The 19132-nt window shown below is 32.7% G+C and overlaps 1 protein-coding gene across 1 annotated transcript; it reads left to right on the plus strand.

Moving 5' to 3' along the window:
• The first annotated feature begins 817 nt into the window (after window positions 1-817).
• Window positions 818-11683, plus strand: LOC134687022 (uncharacterized). Its single transcript, XM_063546943.1, has 2 exons — window positions 818-1048; window positions 9242-11683. Exon 2 carries the CDS (start codon window positions 9284-9286, stop codon window positions 10637-10639), a length of 1356 nt encoding a protein of 451 aa, XP_063403013.1. The 5' UTR covers window positions 818-1048; window positions 9242-9283; the 3' UTR covers window positions 10640-11683.
• The last annotated feature ends 7449 nt before the right edge of the window (window positions 11684-19132 follow it).

The following is a 19132-nucleotide window of genomic DNA, read 5'->3' on the forward strand; positions in this document are numbered from 1 at the left end:
TATAATATAATGATAAAATTACCTATATGATAGCGTATTTTGAATAAACGGTCATACATTGTACCATATGAAGAGTTTAGAAGTATGAAAAGTAAACTGTAACAGAGTGTTAATTACCCCGACCAAACGCGTATGGTCGGACCATATGAGTATATACCCATATGGTCATGACCATACGCGTATGGTCCAAATACTCATATGGTCCGGAACATATATCTTAGTTTATATTATCTGGAGTCGTGTATTTGTATATGTATAAAATTTAGCGATATATGATATTTTCAAGATTTAAAGAATTTGAGTGGATTAATTCCGGTCTTGCGCAACAATATAACAAGGTATATAACAATTTACTGGCCTGTAATGCTTAATAAGCATGTATTTGATCGGATTATAAAATTAAAAGATTTATCAAATATTAGTTTGGTTAAGAATTATATTATTAATCAATATTTTTTTTAAATCGTATGGGAACGAAGCATATTTCCTCATCTTCTTTTCGGTTTACGAACATCCATGTTTTAGATGTTCTAGATGCATCTAATTCACCACTACTCTTTATTTATTTAAACAGATTTTGCATATGTTTTATGAATTTAAATTACCGTGTTTTGTTTTTATTCATTGTAGTAGCAGTTTGTATATTTAAATGAAGAATGTTGTATTATATTTAAGAGATATAAACGCTTTATCAAGATCTGGTCTAACTAGTCACCCATCATAAACAGAACGCTACGGTCTTACAAATATCTTTATAATGCCGATAGCCGACATGTTCCGCTCTATGACTCCCAAGACAGACCATCTTGCCAATAATATTTTAAATCTGTTATTTGTAACTAATATTAATCGTTAAGAGGGAATTTTCTTCAGATTAGTTGCCACACATTTATTTCAAAATCATGGTTATGGCGTATTGGTATATTTAGCGAATTTTAAAGATTTCTTTTTAAAATGTGAAATTTGAACGAAAAATACAAATTGGAAAATTAAGGATATGGACATTGAAAATGGATATTGTTTGTAGTTTCCGGTTACATTTTCAACGGTGAGTGCAGTCTTTTATCATACGTTAACTTAACAAGAAAAGACAAAATCAAAATAGTCGAAAAATAGTTATAAAAAAGATAAATAAAAAAACGAACCAACAAATTCAAATAAACGACATGCATACTGCATATTGATTTTAGTAAAGAAAAGTTCAAAGACGAAACAAATTCAAGACCACCATATATAATAATATATTATACTAGAAAACACCCGTGATATCGTGGGTCCGTGACTGAATTAAAGTCTATAACTATGCGTATGCCTTATTTTAGTATTGGTAATGCATCTGATAAAGTCATGCCGATTATAAGATGCACAGTTTTCTCTGCTTTCAAAATCTTTCTGTTTGAACCCGTCGACCTGGAACCTATCAATTATTGGTAATATTAATTATTTGGAAAACGAAAGGGCCTGGAATTGAGTACTTTTTAATCAACACCATTGTCCTATATTTACTATATATAAAGTTGAATTTTTTGATTTGTCGTTTTAACCCCATGACGGCTGACAAATTGGACCTCGTTATTTTAGTATCACAGATGCATGCACTTTATCAGCAGCATATAAAAAAATAGTATGTCCAAAATAGGCATGAATGGAAAACAAACAATTTCATCGACTCATTTATTAACTTTTAGGTATTTTCCATCTGAGACAGCTTTTAATATGCATGGTATAGTTTCTTACCCACTTACTGAATCATTCTTAAACGTAACGACTATAATCACTTGTGAGGATATCATATACTAAATGTTCTGTTACCCTTTTATGTTAAAATTCATGTGTGTCCAATAAATTAACATGAACCTGTTAATCTTTGATGAAATCTAAAACACTATATACATTGATCCATATACAAATGCAGTGTTTCGGGAAAAGATGTTTTAGTCTTCAAATTGTTGGGATTCTGTCGCATCAACGTTTATCTCTCATATCTATAGGTGGAGTTAAGGGGACTCTTATGGAGCTACAATTATTTACTGCATATACTTTTCACCACTCCCACACGGTTATCTTGACAGAGGGCACTTCTTTGTCAAAATATAGAATCAGCATCTGATTTTCTTTTACAGCGTGCTTGACAGTTACAAAACAACACTGTATAAACATTTGAAACGACGTACAGAGACAAATTACAATTAGAGAAAATTTAAAATATATATTTTTTATCCTTCAATATCTAATACTCTGTTGGGCAGGCTAATCATCGAGTATCATGGCATATATGAGATGGTTTCATTATAAACGAGGATGTATCAATTTATGGTCACATTGTTAAAGTTTTCAATGGGCGTATGGTTGGCATTTAAGTTCTAAATCTGATATAGAGATAAATACTTTACTCTATTTGTGTATCTTATCTTCTTTTACGTTGATGTAATTAAAAGATATAATCTTTTGACAATACCTTGTCAATGTTAAGCAAAAAGGATTGCATCTTACAATGAAGAATAACAATACATGTATATTATTAAATGTATATATTAATCTCAGAATAATAAAAAATGGAAAGAAATATATAAAACATAGGACAGCAATGTACATTCATTACTGTGCTTTTGTTAACAAGCCCCGCAAATTACTATATAAAGGATATATCGGGTGTGTTTTTGTCGTATTTGTTTTATTGTCCTACCCCTATTTTACAAAGCACACACAAGACATTCAGTATACGAACGAATGCAAGTTCAAAGCTTAATACTAAGCATGACTATGTGCATTTAGGAACTGCTCGCGAGTATATATACATAATCAAACCAGTAAACGACCATGGGTCACAGCAATTTAAATAAAACAACCTAAGCAAATTTACAGATCTTACATTGTTTTTATGAAGCCCAGGTGGTCATGTGGTCTAGCGCGCCGGTTACAGTGCAGGCGATTTGGTGTCACGATATCTCAGTAGCATGGGTTCAAATCCCGGCGAGGGAAGAACAAAAATTTTTTGAAAGCAAATTCACAGATCTAACATTGTTGGGTTGATGTTTAGACGAGTTGTCTATACAAAATGTACACAGCCATGTATCACCATCACTGCTGGTGTTCCGATGGATAAATCTGTTGTAGAGTTGTCACTGGTTCAGACGTACTTATAAATACAATTATTTCTGTGACTGTATCTTACATTAATTTGTAGTATCCTTTACTATAGATAATTTAGCTGATCTGTAAAATTAACATCTTCATGCCTTATATATCATGTACTGCAGTACGACGCTAGATTAAAACTGACATGGAAACACCCGGCCACCGATAGCTTCATTTTTATGAAGCCCAGGTGGTCATGTGATCTAGCGCGCCGGTTACAGTGCAGGCGATTTGGTGTCACGATATCTCAGTAGCATGGGTTCGAATCCCGGCGAGGGAAGAACAAAAAATTTTTGAAAGCAAATTTACAGATCTAACATTGTTGGGTTTATGTTTAGACGAGTTGTCTATACAAAATGTACACAGCCATGTATCACCATCACTGCTGGTGTTCCGATGGATAAATCTGTTGTAGAGTTGTCACTGGTTCAGACGTACTTATAAATACAATTATTTCTGTGACTGTATCTTACATTAATTTGTAGTATCCTTTACTATAGATAATTTAGCTGATCTGTAAAATTAACATAGTCATGCCTTATATATCATGTACTGCAGTACGACGCTAGATTAAAACTGACATGGAAAGGTAACACCCGGCCACCGATAGCTTCATTTTTATGAAGCCCGGGTGGTCATGTGGTCTAGCGCGCCGGTTACAGTGCAGGCGATTTGGTGTCACGATATCTCAGTAGCATGGGTTCAAATCCCGGCGAGGGAAGAACAAAACATTTTCGAAAGCAAATTTACAGATCTAACATTGTTGGGTTGATGTTTAGACGAGTTGTCTATACAAAATGTACACAGCCATGTATCACCATCACTGCTGGTGTTCCGATGGATAAATCTGTTGTAGAGTTGTCACTGGTTCAGTGGCATGGGTTCGAATCCCGGCGATTATATATACATCCTCCCTCATTTTGCCATATATGCCATTACTGATTGCTCGCTTTATCATATAATAGTGTATTACAATTAGAGAGGTTTTTTGTATGTCTTATAGGTTAACTGTTTTGTATTCCTTCAAATGTTACTAATTATTCCCCTTGATCATACATATTAATCACACTTCTACAGTACTCGATTAGTCCCATTCCATATAGAGACGCATAGTTATCTATTTATTTGGATTTCATTTTAGATTTATCTTTAATAGAATAACTAGTGGATACTTTCTCATTGACATATTAGCATTTTACAGCAGAATGCATTGAGTGTGTAGGTAAAGATAATATATTTGGTTAGCTTGCTTTTTTAGCTGAACCGTGCAGTCATTAATTTGTTAGATAAACTACCCTCCTTTAAAAGTAGACTAGTCCGACATATAACCAATCTATATATGTATGTAGGACAAGACTACTCCCTTTTACATGTAATAATAGGTCTTAAAGTACAAAAAAACATTAGTTAAATAGACGACAAGTGCTAACTTTTAACAGACACATACACATGTAACAGGTTTCATAAAATCATATAAGCCCTCGACCCTCCCTCTTTAAATAAAGATAAGTTCTTTCACTGAGTTGTTGCTTTTTAGGCACAAATATGTCATGACAATAAAAAATTTGATAACACACTACTTTTAAATTATATTTTGCAAAGGGGGCGAATCAAGACGAATCCATCAAACGGAGGCTTCTGTTATTTTTCATTGTTTTGTCACAGGTCGTGAAAAGACATATATTATGCTCGAAAAAAAATTAGAGAATTGCTTTTCTTTTTTTTTTAGATAGGGTTAGTATTTTGTTGGCTTGGTGTCTCATTTTCTCAAATAAAAGAGAATTAATCTGAATAAACTGGAAATCAGTCTGTGTAAAAAGAATCAAGTTTATAAATATATATATATATATAGAAATATTGTGATTATGTATTGGTTGTAAATCCTGTTAAAGCTCTTTACAATATTCAAACAATAAATATTTAATACTATAATATCATTACATCTTAAATGTCTTTGTGCATGTAATACGTCCGGCGGAATGTATTATAATAATTATTTCGAAACTTTGAGAGCTAAAGTTGAGTTTTTTCTTTGTCAATTAATATTTTAAATTTAGTCTGCTTCGTGTAAGGTAATATTTGTTTCACATTTCAACTCATATCTTTTTTCGTTATTTTCATTTTCATCCTAATAGAATATAATAATATTCATTGTATCTTCTTGCATAAAATTTTATGGCATACTGCTATTAAGAATCATTTAGTTACCATGCTATTGGGATTGAAACTCATTTAATATGAAAATGTTATGTACGCAATTTATGGGGAGGAAACGGGAATAGCCGAACGTTTCTAAAGTATCCTCGTTCGCTTCTATCTATGAAAATACTGTATTTGTCCTATTACAATCGAAATAATTCCTTCATGTCATGCTCTGTGCTTATTCAACATACAATTGGGTAGGCTTATATATAACCATATTTTATATCGACAAAGTTAATGCCTACTCATGTTAAAATAACCATAGAGCATGACATGAAGGAAATATTTCTTAATAAATCGTTTTGTACATACAATTCAACCCTTATGTTGGTTTTGTTGTTTTTATTACGTACGACTCATTTTGTAATCGGGGCATTTTAAAGGATATGTATGTCCTTGCTCTGATTTGATTAAAAAAATCTCTTTGGTAAGATTTAACGGAAAGGAAAGGGATACAACTATTACAGACCGTGTACTTATTATCCCATTTCTCATACAACTTATTCTAAAAACAAAGGGTACAAAATAAATGTATTAGGTCTCATTATCTTTTACAGTCCTAAACAATTCTTATATATGGCTTATTTTAGTATTGGTATTGTCATCTGATCAAGTCATGCCGATTATAAGATGCACAGTTTTCTCTGTTTTCAAAATCTTTCTGTTTGAACATGTTGAACCCGTCGACCTGGAACCTATCAATTATTGGTAATATTATTAATTTGCAAAACAAAAGGGCCGTGGAGTACTTTTTAACAGTATACAGCAAAATTCTAAATACACCGTTTGGTGGTGCGCCTGTCAAATGCGGAACATACAGATCATGTAGGAATAGGTAACAGTTGAATATACTATTGGTATCGGTGTCGGACTCGACTCGGAACTTCTTATTTATTGGCAGTATTAATTACGTGGAAAACAAATGGGCCTGGAGTGGTGTAATTTTTAATCAACACTATTGTACTATATTAGTTATATATAAGGTTGAATTCTTTGATTCATCGTTTTTACGTGATGACGGCTGACAAATTGGACCTCGTAATTTTAGTATTATAGATATATTGATACATGTACTTCCATTTCCAATGTAAACATTTGTGAACCTCTGGTCTTTGTTAGTCCTGTATGTCTTTTTATTTTAGTTCATTTATATGTTTTGGAGTTTAGTATGAAGTCCATTTCAACTGAATTAGTAAACAGTTTTATTAATGGGCCAGCTGAGGCCCACCTCCGAATGCAGGATTTTCTCGCTGAATTGAATACCCATTGGTGGCCTTCGTCTGTTATCTGCTCTTTGGTCGGGTAGTTGTCCCTTGACATATTCCCAATTTCCATTCTCAATTTATTCTATTTGTGAAGCATGATGTGACTCAAATCCTAAACTACAAAACACCATAACTTTCTTAAAAAAAAATATTTTAAAACAAAAACGCACTTCAACGTTCCTTAATGTAAAACCACAAGATTAGCAAAACGGAATTTAAAATTTGATTTAAGCAAAATAGTTAACTGATCGACTTCGTTAAATTATTAACTTCAAGCGACATAAGGTATTTTTACTTGTTCTGTATCAGTTTGCAATGCAAAGGAGTAGGTCATGTAAGGGCCGATTTTGGCCTCAAATTTCAGGTTCATCTGACGAAAGATTTTGGACACTTTTTATCACGAGGGTATCACCAGCCCAGTAGTCAGCACTTCGGTGTTGACATGAATATCAATTATGTGGTCATTTTAATAAATTTCCTGTTTACAAAACTTTGAATTTTTCGAAAAAATAAGGATTTTCTTATCCCAGGCATAGATTACCTTAGCCGTATTTGGCACACCTTTTTGGAATTTTGAATCCTCAATGCTCTTCAACTTTGTATTTGTTTGGTTTATGAGCGTCACTGATGAGTCTTATGTAGACGAAACGCGCGTCTGGCGTACTAAATTATAATCCTGGTACCTTTGATAACAATTTAAACACTTAAGTTTCTATTTCAGTTGATTCAATTAGTTTATGTGAAACATTTTAACCGATTTACTCATTAAAAACTCTCCGATTCAAGCTTAAATATGAAAAATATATCAAATATGCAAAAAAATGTCATTTTTCAGATCTTTTTTTTGGTCAAAAATGAAAGTGGCCGCATCCGAGTTCATCCTCAAGCTTTACATTTGCTATGTTTTATCATCAAATACAACTTACATTTCAATATTAAGAATGAACACAAATGAGGCCAGGTTCATTCGTCTAAAATTTAACTAAAATGCTAAAATTGTGAAGATTACAGTAATTAAGCATGACTTAATTATGCTAGTACCCGATATATGTGCATTGTATTGTAAAAAAAACAGCCCATATTTATGTAGCAGAAGCATTCTAATATTCAATGAATAACTAAAAGTTTACATTGAAATAATTTTGGAAAACTGCTATATTTGGGGCCAAAAAGGGGTCTTACTAGATCTACTTCATTTAGTTATTGATGATATGATAAACCAGTACACCTTTCTGTAATTTCGTGCATGTCGCATACTAATATATGATACCGTAACGGTATTGGTTAGGATTACACGATAATGGATGTTGATGATAAAACTAAAAGTGAAAATATACAGCAGAGGATAATATATTGCAATCCCTTTAACTCCCTTCATATCTGAACAGATGACGTTATTACACAGAAAGTGTCAGACGACATAAATATGAGACCGTTTCAGTTCAGCTGATGGAATTTATGGATACATCAAAAATAAAAAATAAAATAAAAATTGAAGTTTAGTATGCAACTTACCCTCTTTAACAATGGAGTGGATTCTTGTGTCAATAATGGTGTGTCTGTACATTTCATTTGCGTTAATAACCTGACTAAAGATTTTAAAACAGAACTATACAGATAACTATGACCGACAAAAGTGTCTGATTTGGTTTAAATATATTGTTTATGGTTACAATGCTATTCTATTTTTTCCTTTAAGATATCAATCCACTCAAAAGCATTTATTATCATGTTGATCCTGTATTAAAAGATGATGATAACAAATTAGTCATGCATGACTATTGAGAACTCTTATAATTCGGTCAGGCGAATGTTTCCCAAAATACAAAAATATGATTTTGAGATGTAAAGGACAAGTCTATACCATGTGTGAATCGTTAAAAAGCATACTGCTCATAACAAAATATTATATAAAGTTATAAAAATATGTTTTATATGCAAATTAAACAAAGCTTTCTAAGGTGAAATCGCTTCTTGCTTCTCTTTTATTTGAGACTTGCTTACCCATCAGGTGCACCTCGGAACTACCCCAAATTTTAAGAGACTTCCTTATCCATCCGTTGCAACTAGTATCACCCCAAATTAAAAAAAAATATATTGAGAATTGCTTTTCTTCAGGTGAACCTGGGATCATTCCAAATTTTTGCGGGTTCATGTTACTCAATCTTCAGTTATTTGTTGTTTTGTAGAATGTTGTTTTTTTGTCTTTCTTTGTTTTGTTTTGTTTTTCTGCAATGGTTTTGTCAACTTATCTTCGACCTACAATATATGAATTATGATGGTCCCTTAAAGCCCCTTTGGCATTTGTTATCTCTTTTTAAAATGACTTTTTTTCTGTCTGTTATCAAATAAAATATATACATTTCCCAGAAAAAATCTTTTCCACTGTGGCTTTACAAAAGTTTGGAATGTACATGTACCAACCATGATGAATTAGGAACCGTCCGGCAACTTTTATGTAAAAGACATCATCAACTTTTACTTCATTTTGGTCTTTAAAAATACAAAATAGATCTATTATTTTATTTGTCATACATATGTCCGTATTGCAATCCCTTACAAAATAATAAACATTTGATGCTTTTTAATATGTTACTAGTTCTTATTTCAATCTATTTTCTTTCTATTTTTTTCAGAATTCATCAGGATGTAAAAGTGTTTTAACGAAACATTAAATCATGAGTTGCAACCAAGTGGTATTGGAACTTGCCCACGATGTCGTCAACAACGCTCCTAATAAAATGGCGACTGTTATTGAAAGGTTGCGAGTCAAAGGAGCTCCAGCTCCAAGAAACACTCCAGCGTCGCCACTTTTATCAAGATCGAGCAGAGCAATACCCAGCACTGTTATTGCTTTAGACAAATCGTATGAAATAGTTTTGAAAAATTCTAACAAACAACTAATTGAGGCGGGAAATACAGTAGCAGTCAGACGACAGGATTTTCTAAGTCGCTTGCAGCATGCAAATCAAGGCATTACTTCAATGGATTCACCTTATGACTCAAGTGAGGTAGGCATAACAGAAGAAAAGCCCAGTTTTGTTCTATGTGGAAAACCAGTAAATGGTTTCACTACTAAAACAATTGATAAATATTTAAAAGACCAGAGAGTTGGCAACTACAAAACGTCTGCCCATGAAGTTACACGAGTTAAGTTACAAAATAAAGAATCCAAAACCAGAAGTGAACCTAACAGGTCTGCTGGTCTTGAGAAATCTGTAAATTTTAATGAATCACTGACAATACAAGATACTAATAGTATCAAGTCAAATAATGGTGCAAACAACCCCCCACCAACGACACCAGCGCCCTCTATTATATCATTATCGAAGCGAGGCACAAATATGTCGTCATTTGAATTGACAGGGAAAAATTTCAGATCAGCATCTTCAGCTGATTGGAGAGAAATGATTGGCTCTTCGGATCAGAAACGCTCGAGATTAGACAAGCAAGCGAAATCAGCTGACAATCCTTTAAAACATTATCTACGAATAAACAATAAGGAAAGAGCTCGAAACCAATTTTCAGATAACTCTGCCAAAAGTTTTAGCTTGCCTAATTCATTTTCTACCAAGGGAATCAGAAAGTTCAATAACCCATATAGACTTCTTAAATATTCAAAACGGCAAATGCTCCTGCATCAAAAAGAAACCACGGATCATGACCATCTACAGAGAATAACACATCCGCCGAAATCTGCACCTCATTACAATGGGAAAAGCATGGATCTACCAAAATCAATATTGCGCGTGCCCAATCCTTGTTCGGAAACCTTTTTGCTGCAAATGATGCTAGATTCAAATACAATGTCTGGAAGAAAACACACAAGTTCTAAATATTCAGATATTGCCGTACACAAGGATTTGGAAGAATTTATAATGATACGTTCACCGTCTTCGCAGAGTAAAGGCATGTCCAATGGACCTAAATCATCCAAAAGTGGTAAAAGTGTTTTGAATGGATTAGATGAAGAGTCCATTTGGCCAGGAAACGATGTTCAAGAGGAAACATTACATAAAACTGGCAGACTTTGACATTTAGTAATTTTTTGCCTTGAAATTAAATTGAAAATAAGCTTGTTAACATACATTAAGGTTCAAATCTCCTTCTACATACCAACATTAATGTATGTCGTCTGTCCAATTGAAAGTTGAAATAATAAAAGACAGATAATATAGAATGGAATTGAGGTATAATGTTGACAATTATTCAATGCTTTATTTTGAAAGAACTATTATCCCGATATGAATAAACGACTTATTTCAAGACGTTGTTCAGTGCACTGTGCATCCGATGGACTATAGAAAGGAAATATAAATAAAAAAACCTAACCACAAAAAGAGAAAAAAAAAGATAGAGTACATTATACACAAAAGGGCCTCTTTTAAATCTTCATTAATCTCCAATGATGCTTTTTATTGTCTATGAAAATTAATTTTGAATTCATTATCATGAATTCAAATTCGTTTTACACGTAACTTTTATATAACGAATTCTTGAAATGTACTTTAATTCATGCTTCGATTTCAATCTACAACTAAAGCTACAAAGAGTCAAAAGTAATGCTAACACAGAAATATGTTTGTCTAAATGTTATTGATTTTGACCTTATTAAGTCTATGGATTTTTGAACATCTGATTTTTGCCATCCTCCTTTTGTTTAGTCAAAAATCGTCACCAATTATTCATCTGGTACACGTGTTTAAACAATGAAATTATTATAACGTGGTACCTAAGAAATTACACCTTATGTTTGCGCGAATTAGTCACACATTTGCACGAAAAAAAAACACGTTTGCGTTTACCTGTTGAAAAGTTACTACATTTGCGCGGATTTATACAAAAACATATGAAAATGAAATGCATAACTTCTTATAAAAACTACAACTTAATATTGTAAAATAAACTGAACAGTTTTGCTGACGATATAATGTCAAATGCTCCTGTAAATGAAAATTGCAACAAATTTGCCGACTACTTAAGTAAAAATAACGTTACCAACAAGTCACAATTTTCACCAGCAATGTGGACGGCTGTGCCCAATAAGGAAGAATTATAACGCACAGACGTTGGAGAACAATGGGCTATCATTAATAATGATAGTCTTTTCATAGCCATAACAACGTACAGTTTTATACAACTCATCCAGCCAACTACAAAAATGTACACTTTCGTTGAGATTTTTCTACAGGTTCAGGTGACTACTCAAATTTTATTTTGCGTCAGCGATAACCGAGACCTTGTAAAACGCATGCATAGAGAAAATTCAGTTTACCGTTGATTTCAACAATTTCTGAAACTTCAAACTGGTGAAATTGTCCGTCAATGCTATCTCAAATCACTAAGATACAAGTACTTAGTACCAGACAATGACTGATCTATAGATGATTCCCGTATAGATATCATCCGCATGTTTACTGCATTTATTCATGACTATATACATGTACTTTGACTCCATGTTTACTGCATTTAATCATGACTATATACACGTACTTTGACTGCATGTTTACTGCATTTTAATCATGACTATATACATGTACTTTGACTGCATGTTTACTGCATTTAATCATGACTATATACATGTACTTTGACTGCATGTTTACTGCATTTAATTATGACTATATAAAATCATGTACTTTGACTGCATGTTTACTGCATTTAATCATGACTATATACATGTACTTTGACTGCATGTTTACTGCATTTTAATCATGACTATATACATGTACTTTGACTGCATGTTTACTGCATTTAATCATGACTATATACATGTACTTTGACTGCATGTTTACTGCATTTAATTATGACTATATAAAATCATGTACTTTGACTGCATGTTTACTGCATTTAATCATGACTATATACATGTACTTTGACTGCATGTTTACTGCATTTTAATCATGACTATATACATGTACTTTGACTGCATGTTTACTGCATTTAATCATGACTTTATGCATGTACTTTGACTGCATGTTTACTGCATTTTATTCGCCAATTTATGTTCTAAAAAATAACCGAAAAACAAATTACAGGTTAAACAAAAACTCGGGTAAATTCGCACAGACGTGATACCATTTCTCCGTGCAAATATTATGCGTATCACTTTTAAATCCTCGCAAATGTAGGTCGGCCCTTTTACTGTATGATTTCGGGCAGGACATTTTAGCGAAAAATTTTGAACTACTAGAGGACATCTGAGCGCCGACATTAGAGCCCATTTTAGCGCCGGATTAATCTGTTCGCCTGTATTTTCGATCGCCAAATTTAGCGAAAACTTATCTGGTTGAGTAATACTCACTAACTGACTAAGCTTTGGCCAGAGGTTCAGTGTAATTCAAAGCGAACAAATAATAGTATCGAGTCGTTCGTTGACCATCGTAATGATCATTGTTTACTTATATACTTTTAGTTGTCACCCTGCTTTTTGCGTTTTTCGTAAAGATACGTTTTGCAATATCTATGAAAATACGAAGTACAGACGAATGTGCACCAAAATCTAGACAAGATAATAATAAAAACAGTTCCTTATGCAATTCAACAGACATTTAGTACTGTATTTTAATGGACATCATTTGTTTTATATTGTGCTGTCTTGAGTCTGTTAAAGTTTTTTATTTATTATATATTATAATGGGTTAAAAATATCTAGCTAAAATGGTCATTGACAATTTTAATTTTCGATAAAATCGGTTAAAAATCAGGCGTCAAAACGGGTTATACTTTGGCGCTAAAACGTCCGATTTTTTTTCGCTTAAATGTCCTATTGATGCGCTTAAGGTGGTATGGGAGTCTAAAATAAAAATGAAAGAATTTGTTCATACTTTGCCAAAACGTAGTATTTATTGATACATGTTGAACAAGAATGTGTCCATAGTACACGGATGCCCCACTCGCACTATAACTTTCCATGTTCAGTGGACCATGAAATTGGGGTCAAAACTTTGATGTGGAATTAAAAGTAGAAAGATCATATCATAGGGAACATGTGTACTAAGTTTCAAGTTGATGTGACTTTAACTACATCAAAAACTGCCTTGACCAAAAACTTTAACCTGAACTTCGCACTATCATTTTCTATGTTCATTGGACCATGAAATTGGGGTCTAAACTATAATTTGGCATTAAAATTAGAAAGATCATATCATGGGGAACATGTGTAATAAGTTTCAAGTTGATTGGACTTCAACTTCATCAAAAACTACCTTGACCAAAAACTTTAACCTGAACTTTTGCAGTATCATTTTCTATGTTCAGTGGACCATGAAATTGGGGTCAAAACTATAATTTGGCATTAAAATTAGAAAGATCATATCATGGGGAACATGTGTAATAAGTTTCAAGTTGATTGGACTTCAACTTCCTCAAAAACTACCTTGACCAAAAACTTTAACCTGAACTTTTGCACTATTATTTTCTATGTTCAGTGGACCATGAAATTGGGGTCAAAACTATAATTTGGCATTAAAATTAGAAAGATCATATCATGGGGAACATGTGTAAAAAGTTTCAAATTGATTGGACTTCAACTTCATCAAAAACTACCTTGACCAAAAACTTTAACCTGAAGTAGGACGAACGAACGGACGAACGGACGAACGGAGGCACAGACCAGAAAACATAATGCCCCTCTACTATCGTAGGAGGGGCATAACGTAGGTGGGGCATAAAAATGTAATAAAAATGATAGGTCACCGCGCATTTTCTCAAGCTACAGGGCGTGACAAAATGACACATTTTGTATGGATTATACAGGAAAAAACACAATTTTCTGATTAGAAACTAAACAAAATGATAGAATTGTTAAATACTTGAGGAAAAGATAGTTTTCAGACAATGCTTTGAGAATATCAAAATAAGAGATAGGGTCACCGTACGTTTTTCCGGCTAAAATACAAAATAGGAAAATTCCATGTAAAATCCTTCAGAAAATGCAGTTTTAGAGCTACCTCCCCTTTAAATGCCATTTTTTTTTAAACTTTTATTTAAAAACAACCAAAAATAATCATCATTTGCAAAAATGTCAATATTTATAAGTTATATTCTAATAAATTGGTTGTTTTAAATGAAAATTCACATTAAATATCTGCATTCCTGCATCAAATTTTGCAAACTTGGTAGAAAATCTGGAACTTTGGTTCTCTGTTTTTTACAATCCAAGATGGAGGAAGACACTGCAGAGCTCCAGATAAGCTGCGTTTAAAGATTGCGTGATCACGCAATACAAATGATAAAAAAAACCAATGCAATTGCCCATTGCAGGATTCAATTACCCAACTAATTCAAAGGAAAACCCAATTATATGCCAAAACCATGAGTTCTCAACCCTTGTATTGGCTACTGTTTGCGTTATTTACCCTTTTATGTTTACAGTCGTCGCGTTAATCTATTATTATAATATTTATAATTGGAAATTTCCTTTCGCTCTAAAAATAGATCCCCGCATCAAGTAGCTAAAATGGGTCCCTGTTGGAGTTTTCAGTTGCTCAATAGGTACACTTGTTTTTGAAAACATTTCGATCATTTCGGCGTTTATCTAATTAGCGTGTGCCATGTAGTCATATTCTTTTCGCATTGCTCGGGAATTATCATAATATACATTGAATTAAAACGAAAGTGAATGTCTGGTAAAAATATTGAATAGAAGCATGTTTTCTGCTTCTTTTGAAAAGCTGAGGGAAAGTTATAATGATAACAAGACTCAGCTACTGTTTTAGGAAGCGTCCATCGAACGCACGGGCGCGTGTGCGTACCTTAACAAGAACATTGCTAATAAACACAGGGTTTCGCCAAAAACAAAATCAGTTGGGAAAAAAGTGAAAAGCCAAATCAATTATGAAATTATAAAGCATCAGAAACTAAAAGTTCTAATAAAAGACAACTAAACCCAGATTTAGGTAAATTGAATAAAACAAATCATTCAAGTATAGTTAGATTTATATTCTATTTATTTTTTTCATTTTACAGTTTTTTACACTTAAATAATGAATACACACACAGGTACTGGTCTCAGAATTTATTATATAAAGGTTAGTCCGAGATTACTCTGACGTCCGACGGCTGTTTAGCCAGACACGGCCCCAGCTTGTCTGGCTAAACAGCCGTCGGAGGTCAGAGTGATCTCGGACTATATAAAGGTATAAGACGAGTGCCTGTGAATATACATATCCGTTTTTGTGAGAAAATACAAAACTGGCAGAATGTTTTAAACGGGACACACATTAAACCTACAATTGCTCCTCAGTGAACACACTAAATAACACAGCTAGCAAATAACCCTTACCCTAACCCTAAACCAAATAAAACAGCAAAACAAAGAAAGAAACATTCTTAAGATGGAAAAAAATCTGGGGTTGATATTACCTAAATGTTCAATATTGTGTTGATGAACAAACTCAATACATTATAATTAAGGAGCTTGGTGGTGAAAAACCCAATTTGATATTAACCTGAGGGGTGAATTAGAATTGATAATGCAATTAACAAACTTTCTAAGTTCATCCAATTATATAAGAAAATGGTGGGTAAAAACCCCAATTTGTGAATTCTTACCTGGAGCTCTGCCGGCCCATACCACCTTAAATGTCCTCCGCCGATGATTTCATGAGAAGATACGAAACACTGCTGACGCAACGTTAGATATTGCTACTACCACGAAAAAAAGCGTTAAGTAAATATTTGACGGGAACATTTTTATAGAAATGCTGAAATAAATATTTCAAATTATACATGAAAATAAAGATTGATTCTTAAATTTTCACATAATGATAAAGAAAGAATAAAACTATAATATCCATAGGCTAAGGAAGACACAGATTACCTGAAAAACGTTTACTAAATAAAGACCAACTCGAAACATAAAACTCGGACAATTCGCGAAATGTTCACGCAACTCTACGAAATTTTGCATGAACATTCTATGGCGTGATATATTTTAGTATTGGTTAACATGGCTGTCTTTATTTAAAATTTGCATTCATAAATGATCCATTGGAAATTTAATTTGGAAACTTGAAACATTTCAGTTCAAAAGTATTCACATATTCTATTCAAAACAATAGATTTGCAATGTCTTGCGGAAATGTCTGAGTTAAACTTGCATGCCTTCACAAAAGTTTAACAGGACGCTACAAGCGTAAAATGCTAGGGACGGCATGAACTGCATTCGTGTTCCTTCCTCCACTAAATATAAATGTCCTTCCATTCTCAATTTTATTTCAACAAGCTTAACTTACTTTTCAGTTATGATGAATTATACTATTGTTTTATCTTGTTATAATCGTTCGTTCTATACTTTAATGACTTTTTTCATGTAATTGTTTAGTACGATTTCAAATGGAACAAGATTAAGATTAAATATTCGTTAAGTAGAAGGTGGAATGTTAGGATGTATGGATGATCACGAAATTGTTAGGTCATTGATAAAAAAAAGTAGAAATTCAGAACAAAACAAAAAAAGAGAAAATATAGCAATTGTTTTTTTCAAAGTAATACGTGTTAAGCAAGCTAATTCTTTTAGTTTTCACAAGTACAAATTTATTTAAATGTATTATTTCCAAGGAAAGTAATGTACTGTCATATCTAAATGAAATATGATCGTAGGGAACTTTTAATCAAGATGTAGTAGCTAGTTGTATGCTTATGTGAACGCTCAGTGTAAAAGATCAACAAATATAAAGCCTACCCATGTTAAAATGAGCATAGAGCATGACATGAAGGAATTATTTCTTAATTATATTTTTTTTTATACTTTTGTACCCATGACATCCTACACTCGAGATCGAACAATATTATTGTTCGACACATTCAAGGCCGACTACTTGTCTATCGACAAATACGTCTGCTTATTTCCTTCATGCATGCTTGTAACTGCATGCAACGTGTACTACATGTACAATCGAATTTACCGAGCAGTGTGTATTTCACTTTTTAATAAAAGAATATAAAGACATGTTTTACAGGGATACTTAACCATTCAGACAGTGTTACTGTGTTTGGGTCCTTGTTTGTTTAAATTAAATACAAATTTGTCGATTTAATTTCAACACAAAACCTAAGTTAATGTAGATGTTTTATTCAAAAAGTCGTTAACTACAAATTACTAGAGCAGAAACAAATTATCTTCCAAAATTAGAGCAACCTTAAAGAAGTGACACGGACATTTGTTATTATTTACAGCATTTAATTACAGAACTATATATACTGACATTGTATATTATAAATACCTTAAATACTTTCCTTGATAAACAAATGTACGTATATAAAATGATACAGTTAATTTACCTTCTTGACGATTATTTCACTATATAGAACGTGACAAGGGTAAGCAAGAAAGTGGTCTTCATGGATTGCATTCTATTATAAAGGGTAAGTGATTTTGTTCGACCTAATGACCACACTTAAACCTGCAGATATATATTTTTCATGAAAAATTGTTTAAAGGAACTAACCTAAAAAAAAATTAAGATGAATGATTATATTAGTTAAAGAAGAATACTTTCAGAAATTGTCGTTTATGGTTGTACATCATATTTGTGTGTCTTTTATTACTTTGTCTGATTTTCCCTCCGGTTTATATGATCCGTTCATCCTATATATTGACTCTTTAAATTCAAGAGTTAATCTAAAAAATAAGGGTACTTTCTCTAAAAATGAGGGTATTTTTATATGGCCTTCCAAATACCGTTTAGATCCCTAACATCACTGAAGAGACATTTATTGTCGAAATCCGGATCTTGTGTACTTAAAAAATATTGACACCGTATGTTTGTGGCACAACATCCTGTCCACAAGTTAACAATTTTTTTTTCTGTGACGTATAAAATTTATATTAAGATCCATTTTGTAACATCTTGTGATCAATTTTATTTGGCAATCGCCAATGGCAGTCAGCAGGGTGAAAGAACATCAGTTGTTCGACCTGTTAGTCAAATGCGTTTTGTTTAAATATACTTTTTCACTCTTTTGGTCTTTTGGAAAATGTTGTTTGTGCTGTTTTTAGACCCTTCTACAACGAAATTTGTTTGACATGCACACGTATAAAAATTGCGGTTTTTATCCAACGCAGTCATAGGTTTGAACGTAGTTTTCAATTTAGACTCGTTTTTATTACTTTGTATATATACAGTAAATCATTTCACTTGTTTTGTCGTTTGACTTTTTTAACTTTTTCATATAGGGTCCTTTTATTATAGCTTGTTATGTGGCATGGGGGTGTTTTCATTATTAAAGGTCGCACGGTGACATATGACACTTTGCTAACCTTCTACGTCATTTGATCTTTGGTGCTTTTTTTTTAGTGTCAATGATACCATATTACTTAAATTTTTATTAATATCCGTGCAATTTCAATTTTTTAGAATGTGTTCTGAAAAACCTCTCGGAACTTTGGGTCTTAAATTTTTCATCTTCGTTCTTCGCTTTATTTGACCTATAGCTTTTAAACTGTTTAATTCGAACGTCGATATAAATCAGGCTTTCGCATCACTGGTACAACTTTAAAACATGGTATCTCATGGAGAATTTTT

Source organism: Mytilus trossulus, chromosome 10, assembly GCF_036588685.1.
Source record: "Mytilus trossulus isolate FHL-02 chromosome 10, PNRI_Mtr1.1.1.hap1, whole genome shotgun sequence".
Lineage (NCBI taxonomy): Eukaryota > Metazoa > Mollusca > Bivalvia > Mytilida > Mytilidae > Mytilus > Mytilus trossulus.